This window comes from Mustelus asterias, chromosome 8 (assembly GCF_964213995.1).
Source record: "Mustelus asterias chromosome 8, sMusAst1.hap1.1, whole genome shotgun sequence".
NCBI lineage: Eukaryota > Metazoa > Chordata > Chondrichthyes > Carcharhiniformes > Triakidae > Mustelus > Mustelus asterias.
In genome coordinates this window covers 83106488-83129311 of record NC_135808.1, presented here as the reverse complement: position 1 = coordinate 83129311, position 22824 = coordinate 83106488, and the positions used below count along the sequence as shown (strand labels likewise).

At 41.2% G+C, this 22824-nt stretch overlaps 1 protein-coding gene across 4 annotated transcripts in view; it reads left to right on the top strand.

The window, feature by feature from the left end:
- dock7 (dedicator of cytokinesis 7) overlaps window positions 1-22824 on the top strand; it is a 161137-nt gene that overhangs the window by 116022 nt on the left and 22291 nt on the right. For 2 of the 4 annotated variants that reach the window (XM_078218392.1, XM_078218390.1), the window contains exons 30-36: window positions 3719-3873; window positions 4974-5156; window positions 6412-6547; window positions 8319-8415; window positions 19237-19333; window positions 20062-20196; window positions 22570-22722. In XM_078218392.1, coding sequence (XP_078074518.1) covers window positions 3719-3873; window positions 4974-5156; window positions 6412-6547; window positions 8319-8415; window positions 19237-19333; window positions 20062-20196; window positions 22570-22722 — 956 coding nt within the window. Of the gene's footprint in view, window positions 1-3718; window positions 3874-4973; window positions 5157-6411; window positions 6548-8318; window positions 8416-19218; window positions 19334-20061; window positions 20197-22569; window positions 22723-22824 lie in introns of all 4 variants that reach the window. The other 2 variants (XM_078218389.1, XM_078218393.1) reach the window with 1 other exon arrangement.

Genomic DNA, 22824 nt, shown 5'->3' with positions numbered 1-22824 from the left:
CTTGTAGTTTCTTGCGGACTTGGGCAGAGCAGGAGCCATACCAAGCTGTGATACAACCAGAAAGAATGCTTTCTATGGTGCATCTGTCCTTCAGCACTCAGTAATGGTGGTATCAAATCACTCTTGGTGATGGACATTGAAATCCCCCATTCTGCTTTCTTGCTACCTCAGTGCTTCTTCCAAGTGGTGTTCAACAGGAGCAATACTTATTGATCAGCTGAAGGTGGTAATCAGTGGGAGGTTTCCTTGCCCATGTTCGACCTGATGCCATGAGGCTTAATCATAGAATTCCTACAGTGCAGAAGGAGGCCATTCGGCCCATCGAGCCTGTTCCGACAACAATCGCACCCAGGCCCTATCCCCATAACCCCATGTATTTACCCTGCTAACCCCACTGACACTATGTTGAAGACTCCCAGAGCAACTCTCTCCCAATAGTATACCCGCTGTGCTGCAGCCTCTACTGTGTTTGTCTAACTGGTGGGCAGGGCATACCCAAAGGTGGTGATGGTGGTGTCCAGGATGTTGGCTGTAAGATATGTTTCTGTGAGTATGACCATGACAAGCTGTTGCTTGACCAGTCTGTGGGATAGTTCTCCCAATTTTTGCACAAGCTGCCAGATGTTAGTCAAGAGGGCTTTGCAGAGTTGCATGTGCCTTTGTCGTTTCCAATGCCTTAGTCAATGGCAGGTGATTTGTCCAATTTTATTCCATTTTGACTTTTCTGTTGTGGTTTGGTACAACCAAGTGGTTTGCTAGGCCATTTTAGAGGCAGTTAAGAGTCAACTATATTGCTATGGCTCTGGAGTCACATATAGGCCTAAGCAGGTAAGGATGGAGGATTTCCTTCCCGAAAGGATATTAGTGAGCTTACATAGAAACATAGAAAATAGGTGCAGGAGAAGGCCATTCAGCCCTTCAAGCCTGCACCACTATTCAACATGATCATGGCTGATCATGCGCTTTCAATATCCCACTCCCACTTTTTCTTCATACCCCTTGATCCCTTTAGCTGCAAAGGCTCCCTCTTTAACATCTCTAACGAACTGGCCCCAACAGCTTTCTGTGGTAGAGAATTCCACAGGCTCACAACTCTAGGTGAAGAAATTCTTCCGCATATCAGTCCTGAATGGCTTACCCCTTATTCTTAGACTGTGATCCCTAGTTCTGGACTTCTCCTACATCGGGAACATTCTTCCCGCATCTAGCCTGTTCAGTCCCACCAGGATTTTATGTTTCTATGAGATCCCCTCTCATTCTTCTAAATTCCAGTAAGCAGAAGCCCAGTCGATCAAATCTCTCTTCATATGTCAGTCCTGTCGTTCCAGGAATCAGTCTGGTAAACCTTCATTGGACTCCCTCAATAGCAAGAATGTTCTTCCTCAGGAGACCAAAACTGCACACAATACTCAAGGTGTGGCCTCACCAAGACCCCGTATAACTGCAGCAAAACATCCTTACTCCTATACACAAATCCTCTTGCTATGAAGGCCAGACTGCCATTAGCTTTCCTCACCGCCTGCTATACTTGCATGCCAAGAGAGTTTGTATGACATTGGATGGTAGTTTCATTGGCACAATTACTGAGACTAGCTTTCAATTCCCGGTTTTTATTAAAAAATGAAATTCATGAATTAAATTGAAATTCCAGCCGCTGCCATGGTGGGATTTGAACCTGAGCCCCCAGGGCATTAGCGCAGGTCTCTGCATTACCATTCCAGTGACATTGCCAGTACACCACAATCTCCACCCAATTGGTGAAGCTGAGTAATTTGGAGTAGGGATAGGGGGGGGATCGATGGGAAGCAATTTTTGGGTTCTGAAATGTAAGCTCTCACTACTACTAAACCAAAAACACAAACAAAGATTCTTAGGAACAGGTAAACCTATTTGGGACATGAGGCGTCTGCAGTTTTGATCCATTTTGTAAAATTAGTTTTCAGAATAAGTTTTGTAAAGTTATTTTTTAAGTTTAAGTATGCATGAAAGCTGCTCCAGCCTCTCTGTCTCTCATCCTCCTGGCAAAAAAAAATGTGTGCTAGGAAATCAGGATGCCTATTAAAATAGAAGTGGAAATTAATTGAAAGAGAAGCAACGGGTTATGGAATAAACTGTGCAGTCAAAGATCAGAAGATAGATGTGGATGAGAGAACTCATTTTCCATCTGAGCTAATCTATCCCACCACAGTGTCCAGTGCTACCAGCTAACCTATCTAAAAGTTTTAGCATAAATTAAATAGACTGATTGTGCTGGTGTAATGAATATAATCATGTCTTAGTGAAAAAATGGTTCAATCATTCGTTGGTTCTGAAGCGATTTGATGTTTTTGGTGAGTTGGAGGATGCATTCCTTTAAAACTAAAGGAGTTATTTAGCATGTAACAGAAAATGTGTTGCATATTTTGTATTTCCTGTGGTGATGTCTAAATAAAACTAAAATACAATTCTTTCTCTTTCTATAGTTTCTACATTGAATTATTTTTCTCTCTCTATCTGTTTGTCTTCCACTTTATTTTTATGGAAGATGAAATGAAGAGCATGTATTACACCTGCGATTGCATGGGCAGAGGATGAGATGTTGGGGATGATAGAGGAGTGGGGAAGGGTGTCGAGGAGGGAACGGTCCCTTTGAAATGCTGATGGGCAGGTGAGGGGAAGATGTGTTTGGTGGTGACATCGTACTGGAGATGGCGGAAGATAGTCCTTTGATTGCGGAGGCTGGTTCAGTGGAAAGTGAGCAAAAGGGGGAACCATATTTTGGTTCTGGGAGGGAGGGGACGGGGTGAGGGCAGAAGTGTGGGAAAATGGCTCAGGCCAGGTTGGGGACCCTGTCAACCACAGTGAGGGGGAATCCTAGGTTGAGGAAAATGAACGGAACCTGGGTAATCAGCAGTTTAGTGGGCATAGCCTCGAAGGAGCTGGAGCTGAATCTCAGACAACATGGGCTCAGAGAGAACATGAGGGGAGATGGAAGAGAGAAATAGAGGAAGCTTTGAGTTTAGAACCAGGGTATGGGGGATGTTTGGAGGAGGTTTGACCTGTTGGGCGAGGGAAAGAGAGAAGCGGCCAAAGCAGTTGATTGGATTGTCTCATTGTTAGTGACAAAAAAGTCCATGGGCTCTTTGCACTTGTTAGAGATGAGGGTGGAGAAGATAGTCGAGTGGGGCTAAAGTACAAAAAAGAAGCCTCGGGTTATCTTTGCATTCTCTGAATATTGAGCATTCTTAACACTCAAAAACAGGACCTTGATAGTGTTTAATGTTTCCAAGCAAATCTGGCAATGAATGGCAAAAACCCTGTCCATTCATATCACCATAATGTTCATTAGGATCCCTGATGTTCCATTTGAAAAACTGTGCTTCCTCTCCTTCCATCCATAAGCCAGCCTGAAATGTTCAGTTGTGTGTCAGCCAGTGCACTCTACACCTTGAATTGAATTAGGTAACTGGAGGCTCGCTTTCTCTCTCTTTGTCTCCTCTCTCTCTCTTTGTCTCTCTCTCATATGTATATATTAGCCTTAAAAAAAACTTTCTGGGCATAAAACTATTACAGGTGTGAGTGACTGCTTCAAGACATAGTTTTGCTTCAAAACATGTAATAATGACCTTTGAATTAGTATTGCCAACAAATGAGTTATTCCAGAATGTTTGTTTGGAGGTGACCATTTCAGATTAGATGTCACCTTTTTTTCCTTTCTTCTGCCCCCCTTTCCTGCAAGAATCCCTCAATCAGCGAGGACGTCCCAGTGTTGTAACTGCAGATGAATACGAGAGTGAAAGCAGCAGCATGATCAATCAAACCGTCGCCATGGCAATCGCAGGAGCCTCAGTTCCACAGCTTTCCCGACCGAGTAGTTTCCTGCTGACATCTGGGGTAACGCAAACCTCTTTTTATTACGAGGAAGCCTAGATGGCAGCCTCGGGTTCAAAATGCAAGACATTATCCAGTTAAAAGACTAGGAGAGAAACTTGTAAAAATCAAGAGTTATTGGTTAGCTGGATTTTAATAGTTATCAGAATGCAAGGACTTAAGATGATAAAGAGTTCCATAGTTTTACCCTAGGAGATATAGTGAGCCATTATTTTAATGTAGTGAGGAAGGAAGAATTTGCAGGACAATATTTTTGCAACAACAGAAAGAAATAACTTGCATTTAGGATCTTCTTTTAATGGCCATCTTAACTTGCACAGCTTCAAAGACCTCACTCCATCCTCCATGTCTCTTTGCCTCTGTGCCCTCTTTGTGTCATTTAGTTTATTTTGCCTCTCCCCAATCTTCCTACTAAAATTAATAACTTCACAGGCTTCTGAGTCAGCCTTCTTCTGTGTCAACTGCCTGCTGAGTTACCCAAAGAAAGGTGCGAGGGGGTTAACATAAACGCTGGCATGAATTGATCAGGCCGACTGCTCTGTTTCTGTGCTGTAAATTCTTCGTAACTCTATGTACCATCTTTCCTGGCCTTAGGATATCCCACTTTTTGCCACTGTTTTAATGTAATGCTGATTTATAGGATACCACAAACAACAATAAGATAAATGATCAGATAATCTGTTTGTGATGTTGGTGGAAGTATGGATTTTGGCCAGCATGCCTGGAACACTCACCTGTTTTTCTTCAACTAGAATCTTTGCAACAACTTAAGAGGGCAGACAGAACCTTATTTTAGCTTCCAATTTGAAATACTGTCCCTCCACTAGTGCAACTCGGTACTGCACTGACAGGTCAGCTTAGAATAATTCACTTTCTGGAGTGGGGTTGATCCCAATGACCTCTGATTCAGAGGTAGAAGTAAGTGCTGCTACCACTGAGCCAAGCTGAGACCTCCCGGGGGATAACTAACTGGAGCAGTTACAGAGTTAGGGTGCTAGAGTTAATAGAAGAATCTTCTTTGAAGCAAGTGAGTGTTAGTAAGTAATAGAATTGCACTGGTTCCTCTAGTCCGAGTGACAAGTCTTTCTTTTGATTTGTTTTAGACTGGGCGCCAGTATACAAACTTCTCAGCTGAATCAAGCCGGAGCTTGTTGATTTGCCTCCTCTGGGTTTTAAAAAATGCAGACAATATGGTTCTGCAAAAATGGTTTGCAGATCTCGCCATTCTTCAACTGAACCGCTTGTTGGACTTGATGTATCTGTGTGTCTCCTGCTTCGAATACAAGGTACAGTTATGTCAAAATCACTCTAACTTTCCTGTTTCTTTTGGAGTCTGTTTAAAAATATTGATAGATGTATGTACGCTCATGCTTATCAAACTTTTAGTTAGCTATGAGTAGTGGAGGCAACAGTAGAGATGATACAATTTGACTTCAGTATGACGGAGGGTTTAAAAAAAAATCAGTCTCTGTTCTTGCTTTTAACTCCTATCCTGTGTTGCCTGCTGCAAAGTTCATGGGCACGATTTTCCCAGCCCGCTGTGCTGCTCGAGTAGTGCAGGGGGCTGGGAAATGTCAGCCTGTAGTGGGAGTCACGATCGGCTGGACTTTCCCAGGCCATTTTGTAACAACGTAACCAGCCTCGCACCGGAAATCAGCGTGAGGCTGATTACCATATGGAAACTTCCATCTCATTAGCAAGCCTGAGATTGTATCGTCCGGGCTCGCTAATGGTTCCCACAAGCAGGGCTTAAAGTAGGGCCCCATAAAAGGGTACCAGGTGTGATCACCTTGCTGGTGGGAGCAGAGGCCATTGAGGCAACCTCCCGCCACCCCCCCACCCACTGGATGTTGGGGGTGGGGTGTGCCCCTTGGACAGTGCCAGACTGGCACCCTGGCGCTGCCAGGGTAGTGCCAAGGCAGTGGGGCTGATTGGTGGTGCTTGTGGGGTGAGGGGGAACCGCTGCCACTCTGCATTTGGGATCGGTGGAGGAGAGGGGGGGGGTTCGGGGCTGGCCATGGGAGGGGGTCAGGAGGCCAGCAATCGGGAGGCCTGCGATAGGGGAGCCAGTGCACATGCGCTGATCTCCCTGGTGACAGATCTGCACATGCGCAGTGGCCCGCTCTGCGCACTGATGCCAGCCTCTCGGGCAGGGTTAGGACCCCCCTACAGGCATGAATCCCCCCGCAGACTCTGTGAAGCACAGAGTGCTGCAAATTCATCTCACTAAGTGCACCCAAAAAACGGGCAGGAAAATCTCCCGTTTTCCCCCCCGTTGGACACTTAATTTCTTTCTGGGAAAATTCCCCCTCCCCCCCCCCCCATTTGTTTATGGTTGTCAGATGAGGTAAGAATTGAACTTCTCGTCAGACCTTCTGTAGTCGTATGTCCTACTGACACCCCCCTGTCCTAAGGTACTGGAGAAATGCAGAATCAGCATCGGGATGGCATAAAAAGTATCATAAAATTTGCACGCTAGAGTTTTTTAAAAGATGAGGTAAGTACGGAACATGTATTTAACCTCATGTTAAATCGTTACAGGGCAAGAAAGCTTTTGAACGAATGAATAGCCTGACGTTCAAAAAATCAAAGGACATGAAAGCAAAACTTGAAGAAGCAATTCTTGGAAGCATTGGAGCTCGGCAGGAGATGGTTCGTCGTAGCAGAGGGCAGCTAGGTACATTCATCCTGTTCGCTCTCATCGTTCTCCCTTTAACTTTCTCGTTTTGTCAGAACCCATTTTCCCAGCCATGCCTCTACTCATAGCATCTCTCTCCAGCCACAACTTATTTCACGTGGATTCCAATTGAACTTCCCTGAAATGTTCATCATATTTAATGCTTCGCCAACTATAGCTCTCCTCATTATAGGGAATCTGCCCTCTCTAACATGTGCTGCTGCATGAATGTTGTCAATTTCTCTAACACTAGTGCTTCAATCTATATTGTAACTGTTCCCATCCTCAGTTCCACATCGTTCTGCAGCTGCATTAATGGAGACTAAAGTTGCATGCCAGCCAATCCCAGAAATGTTATTCATCTTCACTGTCTTCTAACCTTACCTGTCCTTCCAACCCATTTCTGGATTTTCAGCATCATCTTTGATCTTCATGCCTTTGAACAATCTGTTTTCAGAAAGCCTTACAACTTCATCCCTGAAATGATTTTCTCCCATGTTTGTTTAACTCTCTCTTCCTTACACACGTAAATTATTTCTAAATTGTAGTCATTTGGTAGTACAACACTAAACTGTTGCTGAAAAAAGAAACAGTCAGTTGAAGCTTTTTGTCCTGCATTCATCGGGACAATTTACAAGAATGGCAAATTTCAAAAGGAGCAGCAATTTATACAGCATGAGAAAAGGGATGCTTATTGGTAGGCAAGTTGTCTCTAATTGGTCAAGGCATTGCCGTGGCGAATGCACCAGGTAACTATTGTTCCCCAGGTATTTGTTTCATTCAAAAAAGGTGCAATTCATGGACACATTCAATTTGTTGTAGAGGACAGGGCCCTCCGTTTGAATATATGTAGCTTCTAGCCAACATATTATGAGCCCGACTGATAATTTTAATTGATTGTTGGTGCTGTTCTTAGCACACTCAGGATTGTTCACCAAGTGCCACTGAAGGTAATCACTGTGTTCCTAGCATAAAGCTGCCCCCAATATGAGGAGTACCTTTGTAGATGTGCAATATCAATAATGTTTGTCTGCCTCTCAATAATGTGTCTGCATCACTGTGCCCAAACTCGAGCATCAAGTTTTATAAGAACTCAGGACCCACTTAACCTGGCTACACATGGTTAAGTCAACTGACCTTTTAGTCTACTAACCTCATGAGTGACGCAGGGTTTCTTAAGCAGCAGATCAATTTCAAATTGTAATTTTGGGTGGGAGTTTCCACCTCCACCTCACTGTGACATGTTGAACAATCCCGAGTGTGCTAAGAATTACATTAACAACCAATTTACAATTATCAATTTGGCTTGCAATGTGGCTCACTAGCGCTTGCTAGAAGCTACATATATGCATAACCTGTGGCAGATCAAAGGTAATATGCCCAGATATTGAGCCATTTTTGAATTAAACAAAAGTCTGGAGGATGACATGTCCCTGATGCATTCGCCATGCCAACATCTTGGTCAGAGTTGACTTGCCAACAACTTAGCCCCCTTTCCTCATGCCGTATAAATTGTTGTTCCCTTTGAAATTTGGAATTCTTGCATCTGTCCTGATGAGTGCAAGGCAAAACTTTTGACAGGCATGTGTCTTTTTCAGCAATTTCTAACTTAGTAAGAAAATCTAACTTAACTTCTCCTTATGTGGAAGTGACATTTCTATTATTCATCACATAGCCTTTGGGGAAGTGTACTGAACAACAGACACAGTCCTTTTAAGGATCGATTACTGTAAGCTCATTTTAATGTTTCTTCTTTGTCCTTGATGTGCAGAACGAAGTCCATCTGGAAGTGCATTTGGAAGCCAAGAAAATCTGAGGTGGAGGAAAGATATGACCCACTGGCGCCAAAACAGTGAAAAGCTTGACAAGTGCGTTAAGTATTAGGGGGCTGATATAGTACACATAAAGGCAAAGGGACCAAAGCATATGTTAATGAATGTTAACTCCTTAAGAGTTTCTAAAAGTGGGATATCAGTATGAAGTCATTGTACAACACCAGCAAATCCATTTGTTGCATCTAAATAGCCTGCATCTTAGTAGGTGTTCTGATGTTGGGCAGGTGCAAAGCCTTCTACATGGAATCTGGAACCAGCACAGTGCTCCAAAAAACAGACTGCATTGGGCAGGATTTTCTGGTCTCGCCAATGGCGACCGCCCTCCCACCTCCCCCCAAACCACAGGTTATTCAATGGTGGAGGGCAATGAGCAATGGGAAGTTCCGTTGACAGCGGCGGAACTGGAAGATCACACCACGAGCCAACGGCGGGCCGACTTCATCACCACCAAACATGTCACAGTGGGGCTGGGGCAGAAATTCCCACCCATATTGCACTTTGAAATTGATCTGTTGCTAAAGAAACCCTGTGCCATTCATGAGGTCAGTAGCCTAAAAGGTCAAGGCAAAATACTGCAGATGCTGGAATCTGAAACAAAAACAGAAAATGCTGGAGAAACTCAGCAGGTCTGACAGTATCTGACTAAATGGTCAATTGACTTAACTATGTGTAGCCAAGTTAAGTGATCTGGAGTTCTTGTGAACCTTGAAGCTTGAGTTTGGGCACAGTGATGCAGACATATTATTGAGAGGCAGACACACATTATTGACATTGCTCATCTACAATGGTGCTCTTCATATTGCAGGTAACCTTATGCTAGGAACGCTGTGACTACCTTCAGTGGCCTAGGCTAGGGAAGGGTTTTTTTTAATTGCTAGGGTTCTTGCTCCTTATCATTATCTGGCCAACTCTGTTGGAAAGAGAACATTTATAAATGTCAGATCATGAACAGATTAGACTCAGACAAGGTAGACTGAATCTTCGTGGTCCCGCTGAGGCAACTTTAACTGTAGGACCAGGAGGGAGATTGAACACGAGGATAGTAAACTAGCTCCGGCAACCCCATTAAATTTGACATGAAACTGGCAATAGCCATCATCCCGGTTGTGTGAGGTAGTTAATCTGCATATTTAAACACCCTCTTTGGAGCTGATTGGAGATGCAGTTGGGACCTTCCTGATGGCATATGGGACATCCCCCTCTGAAGCTGACACAAACAGATTAGTTATTTGGTGATGGACTCGAAAGAACCTGTCATCCATAGAATCATATATTGGATGAAAAGCAACCCTTTGTTTTCATAAATAGTAGTTATCACATTTCAGTGAAGAAGTGTTTGGGATATTTTAGGGGAGGTTTATACTTTTTTCCTGTGCTGAAAAAAGCATTGACTTGGCATAAACTATGAATCTGTGAGTGTCTGCACCCCTCCCATACCTTACCCATGTGGCCCTTTTATTTATGTGTCAGCAGGCTGTTTCACCACTGAAGCAATAATTGCTGAGCTTGATCCTTTCTTCGTCTGACACTCATATATATTCTCCATCCACCAGATTTTATTGAATAGCGACGTGCTAGACCCTTTGGCTAAATTTGTTAATTTCATCTGTATTACATTATTTTTTTTTTGTCTGTCTGAGGAGATGGTGTGGAGATTGGTGGGGGTGAATTATGATGTGTGCTGGGAGGGAAAAGCCCAAATGGACTGAATGCACATTTGTCCTTTTTTCTCATCTTTTTCTGCTCGTGCTAAGGTCAACTGTAGTGCTACTACCCACAAACGTTCACATATTTGTTAGCTCAGTACAGAATGGGGACAGAACCTGGTATTGTTCCTAGTCTGTATGGTTCAGTACCGTAAGAAGTCTCTCAACACCAGGTTAAAGTCCCAACAGGTTTATTTGGTAGCAAATACCATAAGCTTTCGGAGCGCTGCTCCTTCGTCAGATGGAGTGGAAATGTGCTCTCAAACAGTGCCTTCCAACCCATTTCTGGATTTTCAGCATCATCTTTGATCTTCATGCCTTTGAACAATCTGTTTTCAGAAAGCCTTACAACTTCATCCCTGAAATGATTTTCTCCCATGTTTGTTTGGAAGGCACTGTTTGAGAGCACATTTCCACTCCATCTGACGAAGGAGCAGCGCTCCAAAAGCTTATGGTATTTCCTACCAAATAAACCTGTTGGACTTTAACCTGGTGTTGTGAGACTTCTTACTGTGTTCACCCCAGTCCAACGCCGGCACCTCCACATCATGGTTCAGTACCATACAGGGTAGTGGCTTTAATCAACTGATCCATTTCAGATTACCAAGAGTGATCCTACTTTAGAATTATTGGGTGTTAAGACTTGCTCTTGTTCTGTCTCACTATCTTTATCCTAACTCACAGCTGTAATTATTTCTTCACATGTGCTGTTTTGTTAAAGAAGCCAGAAATCTGTCAGGTACGGTAACACTGGCTGCTGCTTCCATCTCTGCTTCTGCATAATATGGGTGAAAAATACTAAAACTTTTGTCATTTCATCCCTGGGTTGCACCTAGGATGAGATTGCATTCTATGTGGTGCGTTAATTTGCTAGGTGTATGTGTGTGTGTGTGCTTGTGATAATTATTGTGTAGTGAGATCAGCAAAATGATCAGTTTAAGTCTAAAATGCAAAAATGAAAAAAAATTACATGAATGTTAGAACATTTTCGAAAGTAGCTTCGATCTTTTAAAAATTTGGGTTTTAATTGCAGATGCTAGAGTTGGTTTTCAGTTTTATCAAGAGAAGTCACTTGTGTGTATATTTTGACCTGAAGATGTTGTTTTTGCTCCTTTATCACTATAATAAGACCATAAGAATTAAGAACAGGAATAGGCTGTTCGGCTCCTTGAGCCTGCTCCACCATTCAATAGGATCATGGCTGATCCAACATCCCTCATGTCCACCTGTCCTTTTCCTATAACCCTTCATTCCCTTACTGATCATTAATCTATCTACCTCTGCCTTAACTATACACAAGGACTCTGCCTTCATAGCTCTCTCTGGCAAGGAGTCCAAAGACTTTCAGCCCTTTGAGAGAAGAAATTCCTCCTCATCTCAATCTTAAATTGGCTCCTCTTTATTCTGGGAGTATGCACTCTGGTCCTAGACTCTCCCATGAGAGGAAACATCCTCTCAGCATTTATCCTATCAAACCCTTTAAGAATCCTTTATGTTTCAATGTGATCACCTCTCATTCTTCTAAGTTCCAATGCATAGAGTCCCAAACTATTTAACCTTTCCTCATAAGGCAACCCTTCCATACCGGGGATCATTTAGTGAACCTTTTCTGAACTGCCTCCAATGAAATAATCTTTCCTTAAATAAGAGAACTAAAACTGCTCCAGATGTGGTCTCACCAGTACCTTGTACAGTTGCAACGAGATTTCCCTACTCTTATATTCCAACTCCATTGAAATAAGGACCAGCATTCCATTCGCCTTCCTGATTACCTGCTGCACCTGTGTGCTAGATTTCTGTGTTTTGTGCACAAGTACTCCCAAGTCCCTTCGTGTTGCAGCTTTCTGCAGTTTTTCCCCATTTCCCCGTTCTTTTGTTCTCCCTTCCAAAATGAATAATTTCACATTTTTCCACATTATACTCCATTTGCCAACTTTTTACTCATTTACTTAACCTATCAATATCTCTTTGTAAACTGTTTGTATCCCCCTCGCAACTTGCCTTTCCACCTATTTTTGTGTTGTCTTCCTTTCTCCAAGTCATTAATATATATTGTCAACAGTTGTAATCCCAGCATTGATCCTTGTGGAACCCCACCTGGTCCCCAACCTGAAAAAGAACCCCTTATCCCTACTTGCTGTTTCCTGCCCATTAGTCAATTCTCTCTCCATTCGAATACACCATCTCCAACACTATGGGCCATTTACTTATGACTTAATGTTTTGCGAGGTACTTTTTCAAATGCCTTCTGGAAGTCCAAATACAACACATCTGCTGGTTCCCCTCTATCCACTCTGGCTGAAACTTCCTCAAAAAACTCAAATAAATTAGACATGGTTTCCCTTTCATGAAGCCATTCTGACTCTGCTTTATTGGATTATGATTTTCCAAATGTGCTGCCATTACTTCTTGTGGTAATGGCTCTTGCCAATGTGTGGGTACTTTACATGATATGGCACTGAACCATTTCATCTAAGCACTGTGAATAACAAAATCATAAATATCAAAATCAAGAAGAAGAAAGAGCCACATGACATGCATAGGCAGCTGGGATCAAGTGAATCCGTGGAAGAGTATAGGGAGTGTAGGAGTAGAGTTAAGAGAGAAATCAGGAGGGCAAAAAGGGGACACGAGATTGTTTTGGCAGATAAGGCAAAGGAGAATCCAAAGAGCTTCTACAAATATATAAAGGGCAAAAGAGTAACAAGGGAGAGAGTAGGGCCTCTTAAGGATCAACAAGGTCATCTATGTGCAGATCCATAAAGGATTGGTGAGATCCTAAATGAATATTTCTCATCAGTATTTACTGTTGAAAAAAGCATGGATGTTAGGGAACTTGGGGAAATAAATAGTGATGTCTTAAGGAGTGTACATATTACAGAGAAGGAGGTGCTGGAAGTCTTAAAGCGCATCAAAGTAGATAAATCCCCGGGACCTGATGAAGTGTATTCCAGGACATTGTGGGAGGCTAGGGAGGAAATTGCGGGTCCCCTGGCCGAGATATTTGAATCATCGATAGTCACGGGTGAAGTGCCTGAAGATTGGAGAGTGGCAAATGTTGTGCCTTTGTTTAAAAAGGGCTGCAGGGAAAAGGGCAAAAGAGTAACAAGGGAGAGAGTAGGGCCTCTTAAGGATCAACAAGGTCATCTATGTCATCTATGGGAACTACTGGCCAGTTAGCCTCGTATCTGTGATGGAAGGTATTTTGAGAGACAGGATCTATAGGCATTTAGAGATGCAAGGACTGATTAGGGAGAGTCAGCATGCCTTTGTGAGTGGAAAATCATGTCTCACAAATTTGATTGAGTTTTTTGAAGGTGTAACCAAGAAGGTAGATAAGGGCAGTGCAGTTGATGTTGTCTACATGGGCTTTGGCAAGGCTTTTGACAAGGTACCGCATGGTAGGGGTTGTTGCATAAGGTTAAATCTCATGGGATCCAGGGTGAGGTATCTAAATGGATACAAAATTGGCTTCTTGACAGAAGCCAGAGGATGGTTGTAGTAGAGGGTTGTTTTTCAAACTGGAGGCCTGTGACCAGCGGTGTGCCTCAGGGATCAGTGCTGGGTCCACTGTTATTTGTCATTTATATCAATGATTTGGATGAGAATATAGGAGGCATGGTTAGTAAGTTTGCAGATGACACCAAGATTGGTGGCATAGTGGACAGTGAAGAAAGTTATCTCCGTTTGCAATGGGATCTTGATCAATTGGGCTAGTGGACTGACAAGTGGCAGATGGAGTTTAATTTAGATAAATGCGAGGTGATTCATTTTGGTAGATTGAACCAGGGCAGGACTTACTCAGTTAATGGTAGGACGTTGGGGAGAGTTACAGAACAAAGATATCTAGCGGTACATGTTCATAGTTCTTTGAAAATGGAGTCACAGGTGGACAGAGTGGTGAAGAAGGCATTCAGCATGCTTGGTTTCATTGGTTGGAACATTGAATAAAGGAGTTGGAATGTTTTGTTGAAGTTGTACAAGACATTGGTAAGGCCACACTTGGAATACTGTGTACAGTTCTGGTCACCTTGTTATAGGAAGGATTTTATTAAACTAGAAAGAGTGCAGAAAAGATTTACTAGGATGCTACCTGGACTTGATATTTTGAGTTATAAGGAGAGGCTGGATAGACTGGGACTTTTTTCTCTGGAAAGTAGAAGGCTGAGGGGTGATCATATAGAGGTCTATAAAATAATGAGGGGCACAGATCAGCTAGATAGTCAATATCTTTTCCCAAAGGTAGGGGAGTCGAAAACTAGAGCGCATAGGTTTAAGTTGAGAGGGGAGAAATACAAAAGTATCCAGAGGGGCAATTTTTTCCACACAGAGGGTGGTGTCTGGAACAAGCTGCCAGAGATAGTAGTAGACGCGAGTACAATTTTGTCTTTTAAAAAGCATTTAGACAGTTACATGGGTAAGATGGGTATAGAGCGATATGGGCCAAATGCGGGCAATTGGGATTAGCTTAGGGGTTAAAAAAAATATGGCGGCATGGACAAGTTGGGCCGAAGGGCCTGTTTCCATGCTGTAAACCTCTATGACTCTATAAATCCACTCTCTATAAATGGACTCTCACCACCCCCATCTCCCAAGGAAATGTCTCTTCTCAAACTTGGTTGATTTCAGCTATAGGAATGGTAGGGAAGTTGCAGTTAGCCTTAGCACATCCAAAAACTGACAACTGATTGTTGTTCAGTGACAATGCAGTGAATTTTTTATGAGCAGAGATCTCAGCTGCGATGGGCTCCACAGTCAAATAGTCTTCAAACACTCATTGAGATTCACAATTGACAAATGTCTCCTTGGGTAAAATACTGAAGGGGAGTACCACCACTTTTGACATTGTACTGCAGCATGAGCCAAGAACCACAGATGAGGAAATTCAAAAGATGCAGGGTGTACATTACCTAATAATGATTTGTTCTGCACCTAGTCTTTATTTCCTACATTACAATAACGATTATACTTCAGACGTACTTTATGGGTTTGAAGTGCTTTGAGAAGACCAGTGATCATGCAAACCACTATATAAATGCAAGTCTTTCCTTTTCTGTTAGAACCCATAGATCCCTACAGTGCAGAGGAGGCCATTTGGCCCATCGAGTCTGCACTGACAACAATGCCACCAAGGCCCTATCCTTGTAACCCCAGGTATTTATCCTGCTAATGCCCTGACACTAAGGGGCAATTTAGCATGGCCAATCAACCTAACCCACACATCTTTGGATTGTGGAACGAAACCCATGCAAACTCCACCCACAGTGACCCAAGCTGGGAATTGAATCTGGATCTCTGGCACTGTGAGGCAGCAGTGCTAACCACTGTGCCACCATGCCGCTCAAAATATCAACTGACTCATTAATGAACCTAATTCACACCTCATCACCAGCAGCTGGGAATTCTATGTCAGACCTTTCTCCCCTCTGTTGGGTTAGGCTTCGTCTTTTGGAAGTGCTTCTAATAATTCTTTATTATACGTTTGCAATACACATCCCAACACTAAAGGATGCAACTGCTCCCTTATGACCTCCAATAATACAATACTATCCTAAAAATGGCCACTAAGACATTGTATCTCATGTTCTTAAACCTCTTCTCATGTCACAGTGGCAAGTCTGATGAAGGATAATAGGTGCAATCTACTTATATATTTCAATGGAAGCACGTTGAGGCTCCAACATGCTTACAAACCCAAGCCATTGGAACAAAAGGATGTAATTACCTTATCGATAGTGAACTACTTGCCATAGAATTTGTTTTATCGAATGACACATTTTTCTAAATTAATCCCCTCTATATTGCAGAGTGGATTTGGCAACACTGGGACAAATGTACAAATATTCAAAGATGGTGAACTCAAATGATCTGGCTGTTTTGCATTGCTAGCCTGCACATGCAAACTAAGAGGTTATTTTGCCTGTTACCTGAATAATGTGATAGTTGTTCATGTTTGCTGCCAGTGGCACTTTGCCTCTGGAGGCTCGGGCAAAACTACTAACCAAAAAGGTGTTCTTTGCCTCCAAAGCAAGGTATTCTACCTCATTTATATTTCAGGATATTATAGACATAATGGGATCAGTATCATCACTACCGTGTGTACATTACATTTCCAATCTATTTTCTCTGCACCTGACAAAGAAAATACAGTAATAGGATTACAGCCCTGGACAACATGTTAGTCATGTACAGTTTGAATTTAGCTTAGTGTTGAAAGAGTGGCAGAGGGGCTGGTGATATTGCTCAAACAAATGTTGGAGCACTGAGACATTATATATTGATGCTGACTAGAATGTAGTAACACACAATAATCTACTGCTGTATAAACAGGTTTGAGTGTATGCACGTGGGATAATGTATACTGTGAATTAGATAACCTTTCGTCAGTCTGTTTTGGCTTGGTGCTATCATGGCCACTAATGTGTTTGCACTTTTCTGGGGCCCAAATAATACGTCAAAATTAATTTTATAGATAGAAGACCAATAGTATAGTTAACAAGCTATGCTGGTCAGTGACTACCATGCAAAAGTCAGTCTATCTTCATCTAATCTGTTTGACTTAACCCAATCTTTTAGTACAGTTGCTGTCTGTGTGCTTCTGTTTCAATGCTTGAAATACATGTTTGCAGAATGCCTCCTCAGCATATCAGCCTGAATGTTGACATGTCTGGGGGAGCTCTGCTTGCGCTGGTTCGTTTGCTGATCTGCATGCAGCTTGAACATAAAACACTAAAAGTGCACTTACAGAAAAATTGTAGCACGAATAATGAAATGTAAAATATGGCATTTAACTGTTTAATGCTTTATTCTGAAGAGGTTAATTGATTCAGTTTGTCATAAACAGTGTTTTTCATTTATGATATGTGTAAGAGTCTATTTTAATATTATTTTTCTATCATTGTTCTCCAGGTAATTGTTAAGGATATTTCCTGTGCATAATGAAAATAACAATTTCACTTGAATTATATTCTGATTTTTATTCTGCCAATAATTTTAAATTTGTTAGTGAAGAGTCTGAGAATTCGCAGTGTAACTTCCGTTGTGCAAAACAGAGTTTGCAATTAGCTAACAGTTGTTTAAACTCATACGTTCTTTATTTCTTGGTCAGATCTTGCAAATAAATATTTCCTTCTCTCTTTCAATTATTTTCCCTCTCTTTCTCTCCACCCCTTTCTTCCTCAATCCATCCGTTCTCCCTCTGCTGGCACATGTTCATCTACCTCTTTATTCCTCTCTATACCTGCTCTCTGAACCTGTCATTCTGGGATGAACTGCTGTCAGCTATCAGTAGTGGCATTATGAATTATACTCATAAGCACATGCTTATAATTTTATTACACACTGTGACTAGAGCAATTATTTTCTTCCCACTCTTCTCCTTTCACAGTATTCCCACTAATTAAACTAGCATTAGTAAATTATGAGCAGTTGAAGATTGTTGTTTAACCTTATTTAGGTGAAAGACTTGTGAGTGCATTAAGTGCAACCTGTAAACGCTGCTTTTTGAATCATCAAGAGGACTCAAAACTGTCTTGTACCTTGTTAGCTTTGTGCTTGTAAAGTGGGTTTTGGGGTTTGTATTGCTTTCTCAAGTGTTTTCCCTCATTAATGTAACCTTGTCCGTTTGCACTTGCATAATGAACAGTAAGTACCACACATATTTCACTTGAAAATTAAGAGGTGGCCATCTGTTTTAATCCTCTGGTATATGTCCTCAGGAAGAACAGGATTCCTGATATATGAACATTTACTGCTTGAGCCATTATCTTATTTTGCCTGGCCCTTCTACATGTTGCCGATGTTGCTGCATTTCAGTGCAAAAATCATGGGGAAGCTGCTAATTTACAGAGATGCTCAAGTCGCGGACTACTTAACACCCACCTTAAAAATCATGTATTTTATATTTTCAGCCAGACTTTCTTGCCCCTCTTCCCCCTCCCAGCCCCTCTCCTCCTACTTTCTCTTCTCCTTTTCTCAACCAGTATCTCTCATTATATTACAGTAATTACCTCAGAATCTTCCCTGGAATGGAAATGTGCTACTTTATGCCATTCCTGTTAAAATGATTTAATCCTGGTCTTCATCTCCATTTTATCCTTTCCCATAACCACTACATTGTGAAATATTTTACACCCCTCAGTCTTGCCCATCCGTTCTTTAATCCACTCTTGCCGATCCAGTCTTTAAAACCTGAATTTGTCACCACTTAATGGCAACTGCTTGAATTTTATATCTGGTTTTTCACATCCTTTTCAAGCATGGTAGTGCCTTCACCAGGGTATTCCACAGTTTGGAAATGCTGGAAAAAACTGACTTAGTATAGAATAAATGTTTATCAATCCATCACTCAGAGATATCCCAAAAGATTGACTTTGTAACAACACATTTTAGGATAAATAGAGAATGGAACTTTCCTTGATGCAGCATCAGCATAAAGACGCAATCAGTCTGTTGTGATTTGAGATTCTATCAATCCATGGCTTTGCAGAGAATTATGTTGAATTGTTTGTATTTAAACTAAAGTGAACACAGAAGGAATTAAGTCCATCTTACAGTTGAAGCTAAAAAGAGGCATGTAGTCGAGCCAAAGTTACCACCCTTTGAGTATTTAATATCAGCTGAAGATGGATGCCAGGTGTTGAGCAATATATTTGTAATATTGCAACAAAAGGCGATATCGTTCAGAAATACAACTGCTGGAGTTTGATCATTGAAGGCATTATAAACATTTTATTTATGAAATGATTCAGAATTGGAACTCCTATTATAGGAAAACATCATTTGCTTTCTTGCCTGCAGATTATATCACTCTTTATTCTGATTTTAACATGGTGTTGGCAGAACCTGTGTTTTATTGCATAATTAAGCTGCATACTTTTTAGCTCTCCTGGTGGCTCAGTGTGCAAGTGACTGGAATGTGTGGAAATGAGCAGTATAGATCAGCAAATTCCTGGGTTTAAACCCAGAGTTAGTTAACACATCTCAACCAAGGAGATACTGGGAGCTTATTTTGAAAACGCACAACTTAATACTCTTATAGATTAAACTAGTCTGCATTCTTAACCATAAATCTTAAATTAAATCATAATGTTTATACATCTAAAGCAAGAATCTGAACCTTTTCTGACAGGATATTTGTGTGTGACAGATCAAGGGCTGAGTTGGAACATGAGGCACTGATTGATGGTAACCTCGCAACAGAGGCAAACCTTATAATTTTGGATACTTTGGAAATAATTGTTCAGGTAAGATAACAAGAAAACAAGGAAAACTGTGATGGTGGAGAAATATCTATGGGCTTGTCTAGAAGTTTTCCACTGATGGCACGCTACCGTATTTACTCAGCTTTTCAGACATCTGAATTACCAAACTGACCTAGACTGAATCGAATTGGGTTGACATAATGTAAATAGGAAAATGTAGACTATTGTGCCTTCACCTTTGGAAACCATGTTCAAATTCTGCCCTGATTGATAAGTTGAAAGTCTGGGTCCCATGTGAAGTGGAATTGGAACAATCTCAACCCATTTCTCACCATGCATAGATGTGAGGTATTAAACTCGTCTCTACTGGGATCAAAATGGCAATCTCTGAAAGACCATAAATGATCTATAAGAAATGGGAAAAGTCAAATTGGTGTCATAGAGGATGCTGCTGGAGAGTTGTAACTTTGGGACAAAGTAGAGAGATCTGTATCTACTCAGTGTTCTCCGTTTCCTCAGAGTGATCATTGGGATAGTGTTGGGACAGCTTTACACCTAACCCATTCTGTAGCTGACAGCTAAGCACTTAATGATGTATTTCAATTTCCTGCACTAACATCTTTACATTAATTAGCACAATTATTGCTTTTTGAAAAGGATTTACAAAATTGTAATAGCAGGATGACAAAAATACTGTAAAGCATTTGATTTGAAACATGTCAAATATTTAACAATTGTTTATTTTTAATCTTTGCCCTCTATATGTACAGACTGTTTCAGTGACAGAGTCCAAAGAGAGTGTGCTCGGAGGGGTCCTGAAAGTTCTTCTACATACAATGGCCTGTAATCAGAGTGCGCTTTACTTGCAACATTGTTTTGCCACCCAGAGAGCCTTGGTCTCTAAAGTAGGTGTAACAATACAATAAATACAATAAATGTTATTGACTTTCTATTGCTCAAAGGCTACTCTCCAGAATGTTACAACAGACCACACCAACTAAAGGTCAGACACTGATTTGTTGCCTGTTGAACTGGTTCATGTTGAACTGGTTTTTCTGTGCTACTTTAGGGTATTACTAAACGAGCATCATACCATTCCTCACAGGAAGAATTAAAAATCATTGGACTGATAGGTTATTTGGCTTTATTGGAACATTTTCACTCATTCTACCAAAATGGTGATAATCCAAAGTCACTCTCTTGCTTTCTCTCATTTGAGAACATAAAATAGAGAGGTAACAGTACTGGACCCCAGGCCTGACAACATCCAGCTGCCAGGAGTCTTGGAATTGGAGTCCTGAGACGTATGGAACAGCAGTTCTGGTGAAATATGGATGGACCCTCGTATATATGATATGGATGTAACAGCTGTTGTTAAATGCTCTGTAAACAGACAGGATGTGTTTGACAGCCAATATGCAATCAAATCAAAATAACCCATCAGTCCAAGCATAGAATCACTTGACTTTTAATACATTTTAAGATTTTGCTGCGCTTAAAAAAAATGGCATCCTAAATTTGACAAATCACTTGTCAAATTGGTACAGTTGTTTTATTTTATACTTGGAATTGTTTGAATGTCAATATCAGACTGTAGGAATCAATTGGAATAGTAAAAGGACTTATGTTCCATATGTCCATCTCATTTCAATATTTCCTCATGTCCCTTTTCCCAGCCCCAATATATTTAAGTTTTGAAGGTAGCCAGCATAACCAGGCTTTCTTGAATTAAAATAAGAGTGATTTTATTTGCTACTAAATGTGAGGGATATAATAAAACACATGCACATATATTCACAGATTAGAAATGAGAAGCGAGACCAAAAATAAATTTTAAACAAAAGGAATCGGTCTTTGACTTGTCCCTGAGGGGTAGATGGTGAAACATTGTGGCTGTTTGAGATTTGTGATTCCAGTAGCACTGACTTCAGCAGGATCCTAAACTTTGGCTGAGAAGTTGTCCTGTTTTCTTTTCAGCTGTGGATTTGCTGACTTGGTTTGCTTCAGCAATCAGAGAGAGAGCGAGGCTTGTATTTTACCTGCCAGAACAGGTCTTTTTGTTTCTGCATCACACACTCTGACACACCCAGCACTTGTCAAAACTGATCAAGTTTTGCACCTGGCTTTTACCAGTCTCTTGTATTTTCCTGGAAGATGAAAATCTACAAGCCGGTCTCGGACATAACTTACAGATATAATTCCTGCAGAGATGGTAATCGGCTCCCACTATCTCCATAGGAGATGGCAGTTCATGTTTGCATGACTTCTTCCTTTCTGAGACGGCATGTGGCATTCCACTGCCTCTCTCTTAGTATCACCCACATAGGAGCAATTCAGAGAGTGACTGCATTTACATCCTCAGAATTTACATCCTCAGAATTTACACCTTCGGTTATCTTTGGCTTGTAAGTCCATTTTTAAAAACACATAATTTAAATGTTCAAAATGTCTGCACATAATTCAGGGTTTTTCTCCATCATTGTGAAAACGTAGTTAGGAATGGGATGAAATACATTTGACAATCATCAACACCTATGATACCCATGGTGAGTCCTCAGATGTTGGGGTCATGTGAAAGGAGGCAGCGAGTGAAGGCTGTAAGTTATAGGTTAGGTAGAGATTTTGGGAGATTTGCTTGATATACCTTAGGCACAGGGTAGGCAGAAAATTTGCAAGACCTTTCTTCAGAGGAATGAGTGATGAGGTGGAATTGTTGGTAGGATTGATAGCATATTGTCTGTGGAGGAGGTTTGTTGATCTGAATCACGTTTCCCATGTAATTGTAACTGCTTTTTAGCTGTGCAGGTTTAATGGAGACATCCAAGAAAGGGAATGGGGAATTCAGAAGTTGATTTCCCCTTTTCTTCCTCTTTTGGGGTTGGGGAAATTTGTTATCTTGTTCAGTTTAGGGTTGTAGGAGTTATTTATTGCCAATAAATTAGATGTTGTCACTAAAAGCTTTTCTGTATTGAGGGAATTATGTTGATCCATAGACTGAATCATCGTTTATCAGTTGTAAAGAAATGTTTGTGACACTTTATCCATGTTTTGAATGTGCTTGTACTTTTTTTAAACAATTAAATACCTTGTCAAGAAACTTCTGAAAAAAAAGGTAAAATCATACATTGGCTCAATTGAAGTGTAACAGTAAGGTGCTTGTAATTGCTATCCAGTGACTTCTAGAAAATGTACATGTTGATAGTGAGTAAAGTTTTAAACATTTTATCTTTAAGAACAGAAAGGTAGAAAAGATTTAATTTTTTCTCCTGTTCTTACAGTTTCCTGAACTCCTTTTTGAAGAAGAAACAGAACTGTGTGCTGATCTGTGCCTGAGGCTTTTACGACACTGCAGCAGCAGTATTGGCACAATCCGAGCACACGCCAGTGCCTCACTCTATCTCCTCATGAGGCAAAACTTTGAGATTGGCAATGTAAGCAATGTTTGAACCTCGTTTTACCTCTTTAGACAATACATTATTTTTTTGTTCTTTGAAAACTGTGGCATTAAAATGTTGAGATAATTATTGTTTTAT